This window comes from Cordyceps javanica, chromosome 3 (genome assembly GCF_051103115.1).
Source record: "Cordyceps javanica chromosome 3, complete sequence".
Taxonomy (NCBI): domain Eukaryota; kingdom Fungi; phylum Ascomycota; class Sordariomycetes; order Hypocreales; family Cordycipitaceae; genus Cordyceps; species Cordyceps javanica.
In genome coordinates, this window is record NC_139297.1 from 5,265,031 (window position 1) to 5,280,189 (window position 15,159).

General features: G+C 56.6%; 4 protein-coding genes across 4 annotated transcripts; 2 read left to right on the forward strand and 2 right to left on the reverse strand.

Annotated features, from left to right (window-relative positions):
* Positions 1–661: 661 nt before the first annotated feature.
* On the forward strand, positions 662–1,432 carry V2A60_005778 (uncharacterized protein; the record flags this gene model as incomplete). Its single annotated transcript, XM_083257085.1, has 1 exon — positions 662–1,432. One exon carries the CDS (start codon positions 662–664, stop codon positions 1,430–1,432), a length of 771 nt encoding a protein of 256 aa, XP_083113211.1.
* A 775-nt stretch (positions 1,433–2,207) lies between these two features.
* Positions 2,208–4,180, reverse strand: V2A60_005779 (HSF-type DNA-binding-domain-containing protein; the record flags this gene model as incomplete). Its single annotated transcript, XM_083257086.1, has 5 exons — positions 2,208–3,007; positions 3,059–3,472; positions 3,530–3,597; positions 3,661–3,759; positions 3,834–4,180. 5 exons carry the CDS (start codon positions 4,178–4,180, stop codon positions 2,208–2,210), a joined length of 1,728 nt encoding a protein of 575 aa, XP_083113212.1.
* A 5,658-nt stretch (positions 4,181–9,838) lies between these two features.
* V2A60_005780 (chromatin-binding protein CTF4) lies at positions 9,839–12,595 on the reverse strand (the record flags this gene model as incomplete). The annotated part of the gene is made up of 2 exons (XM_083257087.1): positions 9,839–10,603; positions 10,670–12,595. 2 exons carry the CDS (start codon positions 12,593–12,595, stop codon positions 9,839–9,841), a joined length of 2,691 nt encoding a protein of 896 aa, XP_083113213.1.
* Positions 12,596–13,693: 1,098 nt separating this feature from the next.
* On the forward strand, positions 13,694–15,057 carry V2A60_005781 (WD40-repeat-containing domain protein; the record flags this gene model as incomplete). Its single annotated transcript, XM_083257088.1, has 3 exons — positions 13,694–13,731; positions 13,798–13,966; positions 14,026–15,057. The coding sequence occupies 3 exons, from the start codon at positions 13,694–13,696 to the stop codon at positions 15,055–15,057; spliced, it is 1,239 nt and encodes a 412-aa protein (XP_083113214.1).
* Positions 15,058–15,159: the final 102 nt, after the last annotated feature.

Here is a 15,159-nt window from a genome sequence, read left to right on the forward strand (position 1 = left end):
ATGCATGAGGGCGGAGGTGGTCACTTGACAGCACCAACTTACATGACATGGCGTACCAAGAGGGAAATTGAGCGCGAATATTTGTTTTGTTGGGGTTTGCACAATATATAGTGTATATTTTGAGTATGTATAAATCAACATTGCTCCATGGCTTGCTGTTGCCAGCCACAACGTAGTTCCTGACCCTTATCCTGCGCCACGGGCTGTAGGTGCCCCTGTGAACATATCCTCAGCTTCACACGCCCGTATCTCGTATATCGTGTTCTGTTACTAAACTTTTCCTGGAAAACGTCCGCGTTTCTCTTTTTGTGATATATTCTTCATCCTCCTATTATGTGACTATTCTCTGGTTCTGTAGAGAGGAAGAAGAAAGAAGACGGGTATGCACTGCTGTAAATAGTACTAATGTAGCTTGACCCCACCAAGTCGCTAGCAACCTTTTTTTTAGCCCATTTGCTCAATGCTTCCTTCAATCTTGCTTGACCTTTATATCTCCAAACGTACAACTTGCTCTCCTCGACGCCGCGCATTGCCGCGCACAACTATCCATCGATTCGCCTACCGATCCTCATAATCTCAAGTCTATACCACCAAGCCTCCTTGTATTTGCGCAAATCTGCGCCGCGCATCTCTTCCCTTCCAGAGGGGAACGAACAAAGCCATGGCACCCGACGCCCTGCCCTTGGCCGCCGACCACGCCGCGCTCTCGAACCGCGTGTCTATGCTCTTTGCCGCGCAGCCCTCGATTCTACAGTCCCTCAACCCCTCTCGGCGCCAGACAATCGACCCCTCCTCCAAGTCCAAGTCCAAGTCCAAGTCCGCCGCCGCCGTTGCTGTTGTCGACCACCGCAAGACGCAGGCCGACCTCGACGACGAGGCCTTTTTCAAGAGCGCGGCTTTCCCCAACGGCGGCGTCGGCTACGTGGCCCCGAGCAGTAGCAGCGGCGGCGGCGGTGCCGCCGCCTCCGGGACGGCAACGACAAAGGAGGACAGGGAGCTGCGCGGCCGGATCCTGGGCAGGAAGCGAGACCAAGAGATTGCGGCGGCGCAGAGGGAGCGCTGGCAGCGGGACAGGCTGAAGATGAAGAACAAAAAGGCGTCGTCGGCGGCGGGACAAGACAGCGACGAGGACGACGACGTCGGGCGGAGCGCGCTGGGGAAGCGAAAGAGGCCGAAACGAGAGGTACGCGATGAGCAGCAGCAGCAGCAGCAGCGCGGCGAGGTCAGTGAGGACGGAGAGCGGGAAGAAGGCTTGACCGGGGCGGCGCGTGCGAGGGCTGATGCTGGTAGCAATTCGGTCGCTGCAGAGACGCAGACTACGGCGGCGGGGGAGGACGAGGAGGAGGCTCAATCTACACAACCAGCCACCACCACCACGAAGCGGAAGAAGAACAAAAAGAAAAAGAGCAAACATCAAGCAAAATCCGCATGAAAATACAAAACAAACGTCAGATTCTGACAACCGGCGGGCATTGTATTATGGCAGCGAGTCATGTCGAAAGACTTATAAACTTTGTTTTGATGTCGGATATATCCCATTGCAAAACCAAATAGAAAACAGCTCATCCAGCGTAGCGGTTGTATATAATGACATGTTAAAAAAATAGACTGGTATACACGGTTTCCCACCCAAGTCATTGCATTTCCAAACCGTTCGTGTCCCACGCTCCCAACAATATGTCAGCCGTTTATCTGTTTCCAGATATGTTGAAACCATTATGATGAAAAGGATTGCAATAAATGGACCGCCCAGGCCTCTCGTATTCAGCTCAGCCGAGTGACCGCTTAGCTCGCGTGTCCGCAAGTGGTCGTTTGACCTGCCCCGTTGCGGTATCCCAGAGATGATATATAGTAAGAAAAAATCGCGCGCCATGCCCGTTCCAAAGGTTAAAAAAAAGAATAGTGGTCCAAACGCAAGAATCCAGGCTGGTGCAGCCGGATCGAGAACCCAGGTATATGAATGAATCGCCGTCCGCCTCGAGTAATGCTCCGCAATATTAAGCCCCTTGCAAGTTGGGTTCCGTGGCCCGAAGCCATGTTCTTCTGGGTCATGTTCCCAACAATATCGCATGACCTGAATGCTTCTGATGTATTCGATGCAATTTGAATTGCCATGCCAAAACAATGTTGGCGTGTGGTGTAATGTTTGTACGATTATGGCGCAGATGCGCACGAATCATGTATTGTGTGGTGCGTGGAGAGGCAGGTCACTGCATACGCTTGCGCTTCCGATCATCTTCGCCCCTCACATCATCATCCTCGTCCGACCTGTTCTCGGCATTGCTAGGGTTGAGGATATGAGCCATGCTGCCTCGTCTGGTAGGGGGCGCAGACGAGTCCTTGAACAATGGCCCTCTACCGTCACGACTGTTGGTGGAGTTCCAACCCCAACCGCCAAATGTGTCGTGTCCGTTTGCCGTACCGTTGGCCGTGGGCGGTGGAGGCGTTGTCGGGCGCGACTGTGGATGTCCGTGCGAAGCGCTCTGTAGTGAGTAACTCGACAGGGACTCGCGGATGCGCTGGTCCTCAGGCGGAACTCGGCTTGGTGATGAAGGCCAGGGCGCGGATGGCGGGTTCGATGGCGGGTAGGGGGCCGTAACGGCCTGCCAGCCGTGGGCCCGAATATCAGCAGTCGTGTGTCGACGGCCCATACCCATGCCGGCAGGCTCGTTTGCGGACAAGAGGTGAGGGGCAGGCGGTGGTGCGGGCGCGGCATTGCGAAGCGGTGAGGACTGGTTCGGGCTAGTACCACCTATGGATCCAAAACGACGACTGCCGGAAGTGAGATTGGATGACACCAGTGGGCGATAGGGTGGCTGGGCGCGCATCTGGGCAATGCCCGGTGCAGCGCGACGGCCATCGTCTTGCGGCAGCTGTCTGGGTGATACAGGAGCATTGTCAACATTGCCGAGGTAAGATCTGGACGAGGAGTAAAGTGGCTCTGGAGCTTCCTCAAATGTGCGAACAAATTCCGCCTGCCGTTGCATTTCGGTTTGTAAAGCCATCACTAGTCTAGTCAGCGTTGTCATTCACGGGCAAGTGAGCATCTGACACGTACCGTCACGGTGCGTGGAGCTCTCGGCTGGGGCCAGAGACAGCAATATGCGCGACAGTTCGTGGTTACACTGCAAAAGTCGGGCTACCGTGTCGAGTGCAGCCTGGTTGCGAAGCTGCATGTAGTGCAACTGCTCCTCGGTTCTGTGTTGGCGGTTGCTCATGTCGTAGAGACTGTGCTCTAGATGGGCAAATCTGGCATCTGCACTCTCCGGGGGGAGTTGGACGGGCTCAGCGGGGGTACCTGGCTGTGAGGAACTAGCCTTGACGTAGGTGTTTTCCTTGGGACCGAGCTGCTTGCTGGCGCGACGCTTAATCTCGCGCAAGCCAGCAATGTCGCCGCGCTTAAAGTTGCCATTGCCGTGTTTGAACTCCCAAAGGGTGGTGTCGGGGTTGCCGGTGTGGAAAACATCTCGCTCTGTTCTGGATTAGGACGGTGATGGGGGACGGGGGCAGTTGCGGGATCGTTTCGTACCTTTGTGAAACCCGTACATGTTTAATTGTCGCACAAAGGATGAGATATTGGTGTGCTTGAAATATTGGCTGAGACAGGTTAGAAGCCGGGCGCAAAGCGACGGTAGCACAGAAAGCGGGCTTGATCCTTACGAGAGAACCTTGGAGAAGTCGGCAGTGGGTGACATGACGAAGCTTTCGGCCGTAGCGGACCATGATATCAGGTGTTGAATCTGCGAGTCCTCGAGCATGCTATCGGAAGCATTAGCAGAGAGCGCGGGCGGGCAGGACGGAGGACGGGATGCAGGGCAGGGAGGAGAGCTCACTTGTAGAGCTTGTGAATAAAGGCCGTCTGGACAATCTTGGGTTGCTGAGCGGCGCCGGCGGCCGATGGAGGAGGAGCAGCCATCGAGGCAGACGAAGAAGGGCCATCTTGAGGAGGTGAGTTGTTGGAGGAGCGGCCGTTGAGCTTGGAATCGTATTCGTTGTTGGCCGAAGGAGAGGTATTGCCAGCGGGCGGCGTGTGGGAGGGCGACACGTCCATGGCGTCGCCGGAAGAGGACGTCATGGCGGCGGAGGAGCGAGCGAGCGGGATGATTCGAGAGACGAGGCGATCGCGAGGCCTATCCGGCGGAAGAGACGAGGTGTAAGGGCCTTCAGTTGCGGTGGCCATTGGCACTGCAGAGAGAGAAAAATTCGGTCCAGCGTCAGCTTACGGAGGCGAGGAAGCAAGCATTCTGGTAGTAGCGGGGAAGGGGGGTGGGCAGACAAGGAGCGGACGAGAACGGTGATGCATGAAGAGGAAGGGGGGGCAGTCAAGGGACCCGCGTTGGTGAGAGGGATGGCCGGTCGATTGGGAGATGGGCGGGAGGCGGAGATGCTGCGGCGGTGGTGGTGGTGGTATGGATGGTGAAGTGCTCGGTGTGGTGTTGACACTAACCTCATGTCGCAAGCGACAGGCGACTGTGCAGTGGTCAGGCGCGGCGCGGAAGTAATCGAGTGGCGAGAGACAGATGAAGAGTGTGAGCGCCCGGGGGGATGGAAGTGGATTGCGGGCTGCTTGGGGGTGGTGAATCGAGTGATCAGGAGCGCAAAAGGTTGGGCGGAGGTTTTGCGAGAGGTGAGTAGACGACAGGCGAGGTGAGGCGTTGGAACGGTTTTGCGCGAGAATGCAGAAGCGAAAGTGGGTGATGGATTCTGTGTGGTGAGCCAGCAGGGGGGGGGGGGGGTTGAAGCTGAGGTGAGGCACGTAGGTTGGGTAAGTAAGTACCTACCTACAGTAAGTTCCTACCTACTTACTTACCAGGTAGGTACCTAGGGAGGAAAGTACCTACTCAGTAGAGGTAGATCAGTAGTGGTGGGTACCTGGGTAGGTAGGTAGGTAAGTACTTGTACGAGGTTTTACATATGTGCGGCACTTAAGTTGCTAAGTAGGCAGGTACATAAGAAATCCAAGGTACCTGCTAGCAACTGCAAAGTAAGTACTGGTTGGTACAATGGGCACACCTGGGCTTGAGCAGAAAGGATGGATGGCACAGGGCGTCATGCGCCCTACTTACAAGCTTTTCTACTTACGTCTCAAGTACTAACGGATAGGTACCTCAGTACCTGTTGAGGAGGTAGGCACCTGAGTACCTGCCAGCGAACTAACTACTCAAGTACCTGACCTTGTAGGTGAGCGCTCGATGCACCAGAGGCTAGCTGGAGTGGAACTTGCACCGCCGCTGATAAATCCGAGCCAGGTATTGCTGTACCCAGCTACCAGGTAGTAGGTAGGATATTAGGTTAGTTAGTACTTAGGTGCTAAGGTGCCTAGGTCGGTCAGTAGGTCCCTTAGTACGATAGTAAGGCATTCACTGTGCTTGTCTATATCATCATGGAGCAAGAGGACGATGACCAGGTAAGTACCAATTACCTGAGCTCAGGTAATGGCACTTGTCAAGAACCAGCGCTGCAGGCAGAGCCGCCGAGTCACGCGCATCCGACAGAAAATGACCGATGGCCAGATGCCCCCGTCGGCGCTTGTCATCAGCTCGGGGCGATTGGTTGCGAGGTCGATAAAGTTTGCGAGTGCAGAAGGTGATGCTCGCATGGGTGCGTGGGTGCATGGATGCACCTGGGGAGGTCATCACTCGGCAAGAAGAATCCATTATCAAACTACTTATCTGCCTGTCCTATTTGTTTGACAGTACAGATTACATATGGCATTCATCAGTCAGGTCGATGGCAGAGCCCGAAATTGCTTTTAAGCTTTTGCTAACTGATTACCAGTAGAACCGCCTGCCATGCCGCCGACGGGGGCCTAGCAGGGGATCCGTTTAGCGGTTGTCTGTCAAGTGATTACCACTGTCCTGGGTAGGTAGGTACCTCACTGACCTACTTTTTCCCTTGTACTTAGATGTTGATTTGCACTGTAGATGAGAATAGGCATCTCTTGCCAAACTGCATTGTGCTGCTCTGAGATCTACTTGATAACTTGTCTACGTAGCTTGCACAAAGGAAAGCCGTTACAGCTTCAAGTCATTTACATGCATGGCCTACCTGTCCTCCGCCCAAGTGTTGCTCACATGCCCGGGGTGGCCTGCTCCCGTTGTTTGTTCCGGCGGGGTTAATAAACCGCCAACTAAGTACCTACGGCGTCTTAGGCAGGTGCTATTGTACGCTACAGCTAGGCAGGTTTACCTGTTGCCTGGTATCTGGGAATACAGGGGCGGTACCGAGAAAGGCGGAAGACGTCGGGGTAGTGGCAGCACTGGAGGCACCTCGGGCAGGTTTTCTTTGTGGCTTGTGCCAGTCCAGGATCCTCCTCCTCGACTTACCCCTGGGTTGAGGCCTGGGCTTTGAGATGGGGAAAACCTATTACAGCAAAAGAAAGTTAAAGGAAAAGGCGTTTTTTTGTTTTGTCTTTTCTTATCTCTCTACTTGTTCTTGTTGCGGAAAAGAATATTCTACAATGGGCTTCCTACTCAGTAGTTCTCTTGCTGGTGCTGATGCTACTGCTGCGCGCCCCTCCATCACCACAAAACGCACACGCTTCCCTGCAGCGACATAGACTTGCATCAGTCGGGATAGCTGCCATCGACTATCTTTTCCTCCTTCCTCTCTTCCTCTCTGCCCACCCCATACTTACAGACCCCCATACTTACAGACCAAACCCCGAATGCCCGAGATATGCCCTTGCTCATTGCTCGCATGGACTCTCCCAATCTCTGCACTGGGCTTGATGTCTCGCGGAACCCTGGTAGCCTGGCCCAGTGTAGTAGATATCATCCAAGTCTCTGCAATCCCCACAGCCACCTGGTGCCGGGGCACCCATGCCACCATGCCTGTGTGCTCCGGGCAGCCTCGATTTTAGTGCCAAGAGTGGGTTGTGCCAGGCACTAGGTAACTAACCAACAAAGCCACCAGGCAATCACCGTACTCAGTACTCTGTATCGAGCCCGGAATACTCGGTACAGAGTATTTACACTTGACATGTACTCTCAAGCTCCTGTCAATACCTAGTCGCCAGAGCAGATGTGCTACTTATCTACACCCTACCTACTTAGGCAACTAGGCTACCAGGTAGGTAATCAGGTAGTCAGGTAGATACTAAAGTGCCTTAGCACCTTAGTAGGTCACTTACCTAGAGGTACCCACCTAGGTACCTGGTTACAGCGCACCCCCTTCCCCCCTTCCGGCCCTGTAACCCGCCCACCACCTCTAGGCTCTTGTACCCCTCAGCGAACCCTTTCTGCTGGCCGGTGGTCGTCTCAGCAGCCTCCCAGTCGGTCCGTCTGTTCCCCATCTTGCCAGCTGCTGCCAAACGACTAATTCCTTCAAACAAACAGAGCCATTCTTATAATCACCATCACCCTCAAAATCCAACAGCCAAGAATCGTCACAAAAACAAAACACATACGCGAACCATTATGTCTCCCATTACCAATGATCCGCAATCTACCACGAAACAACTACTTTCATCCACTACTACCATCATGCACTACCATAATCCACTGTCATCATCTACTGATACTGTACTCCGTACTGCCATCATCCATCTATCAAGTACTCCAAGACACCCAATGCAACCCCCGTCTCTGGAACTAACTAAGCTCGATGCTTATTAGCTAACCTATTACCCTACTCGTTCCCCGGCTCTTTTTTTTTTTTTTCTTTCTTCATTTCTTTCTTTCTGGCACCACTCCCCGCTCCCAGCTTCGCCCACGGGGTCGCACCTGTGCAATCACCAAGTTGCACGACTCGTGCCAGAGCTTCAATAATTCGTTGCCCCCCTTACCGACTCGCTCGCTCAAACACTCTGGCCAGCCTGGGCCGTCTTCATCCAGCAACTGCTCCCAAAGCGATAGAACGACCCCTGTTAACACCCTTTTACCTCGCCGCTTCTTGTTCTGCACATCAGCCACTGCGGAACGCCCATCACAAGCTTCGGCGCCGCAGATGGACGGACCAGACATCCGCGGGCCTCCCTTGTGGGGATTGCAAAACACGCTGCAGACCTACTGCTACTCAAACTCGCCTGCTTTCCTGAAGCACTCGCTACTTACTCGCTGAGTACTTACCTCTGTGTTTCTCAACCTTCGAATTGGCCCTTCTCCTTCTCCACCACATGTCTCGTCTGCGACACCCAACCATGCAAATCATGACGGCCTCCTTCCGCACCACCGTATTCAATGACACAGTCTGTCTCGGTCATCCGTATACCTAGGACTTATTCGCTGCTCGGCTTGTGGAAATTGCAAACTGCGCTGTTCGTTGCACTAGTCAGAATCTCGGCTCTCTGCCCGCCTCGTACTCGGTCTGGCCGTACCTCCAGTACCAGCTATACCGTCTAAGCACCTTATTTACCGTCCTCCGCATTGGCCAGACACTGTCTCTTGCTTTGCCGCAGCTCCCCTCTGTCCGGTGACTGGATTGGCCGGCGAGCCTCACGCAACATTCGGAGCCCTTTCGACTTCGATACCGAAACCCACTCATGCATAATGATATGGCCTATCCGTACTCAGTAACTACTCAGTACTTGTTAGGCCTGACACAGGCTATCCAACCAGCTTCTCTCCCCCCCTCGTCTGACACCACCTTGCAGCCTTTCCCCTCGTTTACCATCCTGCTGGGTGTGCGGCGTTTGAGGCTGCTCCCAGTCGTTCCATTCAGCCATGCCTATGCCACTAGAACAGACCAGATCTGCAGCATGCAGACTGCGATGCGCACCTTCACGCCCGACATCAGCTTATTATTGGCCTAAGATCTGCCAGCCCGTTCGACTCCCCGGCCAGCCCTCCTCCCGAAGCCTAAACTAGGTGACGGGCCATTGGATGCCCCGTGCTCGGGCAGTGACTGACTAGTTTAACAGCCATGGTTCGCACTCACGAGCCAACGCTGCCATGCTTCTGACAAACTACCAATCTGCTACATCGGGCCGGCGGCGGCTCAAATATTAAAACACTCAACATGATACATTTGCCTAGCAAGATGCACATGTAGCTCAAACACAAACAGCCCCCGTGGACCCAGATTCGTCTCCAGGCACAGGTTTGCTGCCTGCAGATGAGGAATGTGCAAGACCAACCAAGTTTAGCACCTCATAAGCCCTGCCGGTCTTGTCCTGAGCCGCAGTTTTCGCGGCCGTTGTCGAACCTTCTTTCAGCCCGCCGGTGCCCGTGTCTCCCCTCCTCCCCTCCTCCCCACACATCGGCTCTGTCCGCACCGCGGCGGGGCAACACGTTGTGTCCGTGAACCAGCTAAAATCAAAAGTTGCCTGACTTCTGCCCGCGCACAGCGCCGGTATCCGACCATATCGGAGCGATTTCTTGGGAGCAGCCTCTCCGCAAACTTCTGCATGCAAAATGCTTGCATTTTGCATGGATGAGCCTGTACCTTGGCGCCTTGGCAGTTGGCGTTTCACAGGACGAGATGTGGCGGCTGAAGGCCCCGCCGCATCACACACCAAGGGCCTAGGCGGCGGCAGAGCTTTCGCGTAAAGAAACACCCGGACCGAGAAAACAAGGGGGAAAAAGCATATTGTCAATCGTACAGCCGAAAAACAGCCGAAAAACACGTGTTGCCCTGATCGACACTGCCAATGCATTTCTGGAAAAAATTGTCATCATTCATGTTACGCGCAAAACTCATGCAGAGAAAACTAAAACGTCCTGAATCCTCAGGTCAACTCAATATCCAACCAAACCCGCTGAACCACATGAAACATATACCAGAAAACTCTATAGCAGATACACGTCCAGCCTCCTCGGTTATCTCTCTTCTACTCTCCCTGCTAGGCTCATGCCCGCCCTCTCGGTTCAATATCACTCGATATCACATGTCAATGCCATTAGAAATTATCCTCTTCCTCCCCTGACACCCTCTTCTCGCCCACCTCCCGGATCTTGTCCCCCAGGATCGTGCGCCCGTACCTCTCCGCCACTTTCCCGGCCGCCTCCATCATGCGCCCAGTGCGGTCGCGCATGAGTTGCACCATCTCCAGCGCGCGCATCCCCCGCTCCTCGCCCTCGCGACACTCCACCGCTAGCAGCTGCAGCAGCGTCTTGTCAATCTCGAGCTCCAGACGCGCCAGCAAGCTGCGCTGGCTGTGCCCACCGGTCGTTGCCTCCAGCAGATCCCGCGTCTGCGCGGCCTGCACACCTTTCAGCATCAATGTCTGCTCAAGCTTCTTGGTTTCGGACACTTCCTCGGCCTCGGCCACGTCGTCATCGTCGTCGTTGTCGCCATCTTGCATATCCTCGTCCGAGGCTTCATCCTCCCCACCACTGCCGAGATCCTCACCGTCCTCACGCCGCTGCCTCTTCTTCTTCGGCTTCGGTTGCTTCTCTTTGGGCGGTGAGGAGAGGGGGATGGAGAAGTCAAACTCGGAGAGCAAAGGACGGGGAAAGTACGGGTACTTGTCGCCGCCCTTGAGGATGATGCAGTGGAATTTTTCGTCGGCCACAGCAATAGGAAAGTACGTCTCGTGCTTGCGGCCGGAGGCCAGCCGCGGCAACAACTTGGTGTCAAGCAGAGGGACCCAGCATGCGCGCGAGGGTTGGCGCCAATGCAGCAGCGTCAGCAGCGTACCCGTCGAGTCGTAGATGCAAGGATTCTGAAACATGAACAGTCAGTCACTCTGGGCCGTAGCATAGCAAGTAAGGAAAAGAAGTGTACGTACACCGTTGTCAGAGAAGAAGACGCTCTTCAACGTGGCGCCCGGTGGAAGGGCCAGGGTGTCCTCATTCTGGCAGATTTCGTCACGCTTGACATTCTCAATCGTGTATAGCAAACGGGTGGTGCCGTCGGGCCCGACCGGCCCGTTGCCAACCGTCAGGACGTAGTCGCGCCAGCTGGCGCACGTAACCATAGGCGTGCTCTTGGGGCGGTACACGCGGTACGGCACGCCAAAGAGCGTGTAGACGCGCACGTAGCTGGCGTCTGTGGTGACGGTAATGAAGGAGTCGCTGAGCGACATCGCGGTGACGGCCTCGCCGCGGGGTAGCTCGATGCGCCAGTCGAGGCGCTGGGTCCAGCTCTCGTGCGGGCGGTAGTAGAGCGTGGCGGTCTGGTCGTCACCGGCGGGCGGGCACGAGAAGAGCGAGCCGCGCTCGTTGAGGCAGGCCTTGTCGTAGCGAAACGTGTCGGTGAAGTGAAAGTCGCGCTGCAGCTCGTGGTCGTAAAACTCGACTGTGACGGTATGATGCGCATCCTGGTCGACGGTCCACACGAAGCCGATGAGGTTGAGGCACAGGTACTTGCGATTGCCCTGCCATGGCGTCGATCCGGGCTGGAAGGAAGCGTGGTAGGCGGGCTCAGGCATGTACCGGCGCTTGCTGGCGCGGCCATAATCGTCATCGTCGTCGTGGCGGCCGCGCTTGAGGAGGCTGGGCGCCACGTAGCCGGCATTGTCATCATCCACGACGAAGTCGTCGTCGTCGCCGCCGCCGCCGCCACCGCCGCCACCAAGATACGACTCCAGGCTACCGAGGGAGTCGTGCCGACGACGACGCGTGGGGAGGTCGTCATGCTGTTCTTTGCGGCCGTCGGGTCCTGGCGCCGGCAGCGCTGCCCGCCGGTTGCCCGAGATCTCCGACAGCGGGTCGTGGATGAAGGGTGCGGGCTGCGGGGCGAGCTTGAGGAGCGGCGCGAGGTGCTCGCCGAGGGCGTCTGGGTAGATGTAGACCTCGCCGTCGGTGGTGGTGAAGGCGAGTATGTTCTTCCGGGGGTGCCAGCACAGGTCGATGACGTTGGCAAAGTCGTAACGCTGGAGCACGGTCTGCGTCTTAGTCTCCCAGACGAGGATCTTGCCGTCCTTGCCAGCCGATGCCAGCAGCGCACCATTGGGCGACCACGCTAGCGCTGTGATGTCGCCGAGGTGACCGTCGGCGAAGCAGCGCTGCTTCTCCCAGTCGCCCTTGGAGATGACCTGGATGTCGCGCGTCGGGGTGGGCGCCGCAAACGCCCTGCCGTCCGGGTGCCAGACGACCCGGGAGGTGGCGGTGCTGTTACTGCCGACGTCGAACGCGCCGATGACGCCGTCAATCTTGCGAATCAGCTCGGGCTCGTCGGCCGTCATCGAGTAGACGTAGATGATGCCGTCGGTGCCGGAAAGCGCGATGACGCTCCCCTGCGGGTCAAAGGCGATGTGGCGCGCCGGCCGGGCGTGCTCGCGCAAGCGCCGCGTGCGGACGGGTGTTTCCACCGCCGAGAGGACCTGGACGGTGAGCTCATCGCTGGCGACGGCGCACCAGACGATGCGCCCGGCGCTGTCGGACGTGAGCGCCACGTCGCGCACCGGCAGCGTCGTCCGCAGCAGGAACCGATCGAAGGCGCCTTCCTCGGATGGGCGCAGCGAGAAGGTGCTGACGGTGCCGTCCTCGGACCCGACGACGAAGAAGGCGCCCGACACCGCAACGGCCACGTTTTGCTCCTGGCAGTCGTCAATGTTGGTCGGCTCGCCGTCCGAGCCCGTTGTGTACAGCCGAATCGTGTTGTTGGAGCCCACGGTGACGAGGCGCCCGCCGTCGGGCGTGTAGGCGCACCGCGTGATGCCTTGCGTATGCGCTGGGCGCGGCCGCGGCCGTGGAGCCAGCGTCGAGTCCATCTTGGGTTGCTGCTTTTGGAATCTCTCCAGGAGAGGAGGGGGGTGGCGGAGGGTTGTCGGGTGCGAGAGAAACCAGCTGCGGCGGGGTTTCGTTCTTGTTCCTTCTGGTGTGCGTTTATGTGCGTATGTGTGTATCTAGACGGGTGTGGATTTGCGTGTCTAGATTACGAAAGTCTGTGTGCTGATCATAAGTTGTAGATGGAGATGGGTAGGAGGCAGGCTCTACACGGGAGACGCGCCGGAGACGCGTCTCAATTAAAAAAAGGTGGTGCCCGAACGGGCCATAATCGGTTGAGCCACAAGCTATGACCCCGCTGTTGCGGCTGGTGGCTTTGCGCCACAGCAGGTTCGAGTGCTTCGGCCTTTTGCACCAACAGTAAACAACGCCGCCGAAGTGATGATTTCTCTTATTGCTGGATTCTCTTATTAGCTGGAGGAGATCCAGAAGGGTTGATTCGTTTGTCAGAGGTCCTTTCTTACACTCTAGGGCCTGGTGGAAAAGATGATGAGGGTGCAGTGGTCGAACCGTTACTCCTCTACACTGGCCAGAGTAAAATCGTATTCTTCCATACCCCGAGCTAATAAAAATGTAGAGAAAGGAGATAATGAGGGAAACCAACAAGAATCGAATATCAGGCAAATCAAGCACCAGTGTTCATCTATTTTGTCGCCAGCTCCGTACACAGTTCGTCCTTTAGGGTATCATTTACTGTCTTGGTGTCATATCTTGAAGCGGCTTCCAGTTCAAGCGAAGAAAGCAGCATAGCACCAAATACATTTTCTGGTGAAGTACTGAGATTCGTTTATGATTCAAAAAATGAAGAAAACCTAATGCAATCATGAGTTCTCCTGCTCTTATACCGCTTTCTGACTGTAGATACCCAGAGAATGTTCCCAGTCCCACTGACCCGAAGGTGACCCGCCACCCCGCCACAGGCACCCAATGGTAGCAGTATAGAATATGGAAGCCTGGCGAACACAGTAGGCATCCTCCAAACAACAGGTTTAAAAGGGGCCTTCCAGCGCATTCGAAGCTGTGGTTTTCATATCCCTCAAGGTTCAACTGTGTGAAAAGAATAAACCGGCAATGTACACAAAATGCAAACTGCCAATCCAGACTATTACTTCCAATCCGAGTGAGCTTCATCGCTTCATCCCCATGCCTCCCCAAACAAGCCCACCACAACTGACATTTGCTCAAGTGCTGCCAACGCCAACCGTGCGCGCAAGGCGGCCAAGTCTGGAAACAAGAATGGCAACCCCATCTCGATGAAGTCCAAGATTTTGGCTGCGATTCCGGACCCGGCTGACCCCGCTGGCTCAATATTCATCGCCGAGTCTGCAGGGTTTTGCAGACGCATTAACCTCGAGGTGAGCTTTTGCCGCACAGACCGGCCTGCACAAGCCAACAATACTGACTATCCGCCTAGTCTGCTCAAACGAAGACAACTTACAAAGGTCCCAAGGCGCCCGTCACCTGCCTGTCTATTGGTGGCACCAGCAACAAGACGCTCTATGCGGGCTGTTGGGACAAGGACATTTGGTCATGGGATCTTGATACGGCGCAGCCTGGACGCAAGTTCAGCGGGCATAGTGATTTCGTCAAGACGGTCATTTGCGGTACCTTGTCGGGGAACCCGATCCTCATGAGTGGCGGTGCCGACAAAAAGATCATAGTCTGGGACGCCAAGAGTGGCCGCCGGATACACACGCTGCAGGACCCCGCGACGACCATGCTCGCGGTGCAGCACCTCGCCGTCGACCCCGTCCTCAGCGAGGCCGACTCGCTCGTGCTCGTCAGCGCCAGCAGCGACCCCAGCATCCGCCGGTGGCGCGTCAGCCTGGCGAGCGCCGAGCAGCTCCCCGAGGCGTACCACGGGCGGCCCGACGCCGAGCGGCTGACGGTGCAGGAGCACGAGACGAGCGTCTACCGGCTCGTCTTTGACATGGAGGCCGGCTCCGACGCCGACTTGTGGACGGCCAGCGCTGACGGCACCGCAAAGTGCCTGGCGCGCGCGCGCAGCTTCGAGGCCGAGGACTCGCTCGCTCACGGCGACTACGTGCGCGCCGTCGTCGTCACGCCGCGCTGGGCCGTCACCGCCGGTCGCGACGAGGACGTCAAGGTGTGGGACCGCGCGTCCGGCGCGCTCTACGCTACCCTCGCGGGCCACTTTGAGGAGATTACCGACTTGGTGTTGCTGTCGCCGGGCGGCGGCGCGGCCGAGCAGCAGCAGCAGTCGTCGTCGGCGGCGGCGCGCGTCTGCAGTGTGAGCATCGACGGCACGATCCGCACATGGCCGCTCGCGCAGGCCGCGCTCGACGAGACGGTCCGCAAGATCAAAGAAGATGCCGACAGGGCGGCCGCTGGCAAGACAGAGGAGGTAACCAAGGACGAGGACGCCGGCGCGGGTGTGCTGACCGCGGAGGAAGAGGCGGAACTGGCTGAGCTGATGGACGACTGAGTTACTCGGGCCGCTTGGCGTGATGTGGGTTGACATGCAAGACTACGAGTCAAGGGCAGCAGATTACTTGCATCGGTGAAATCGAACTTTGGCAATGTGGGC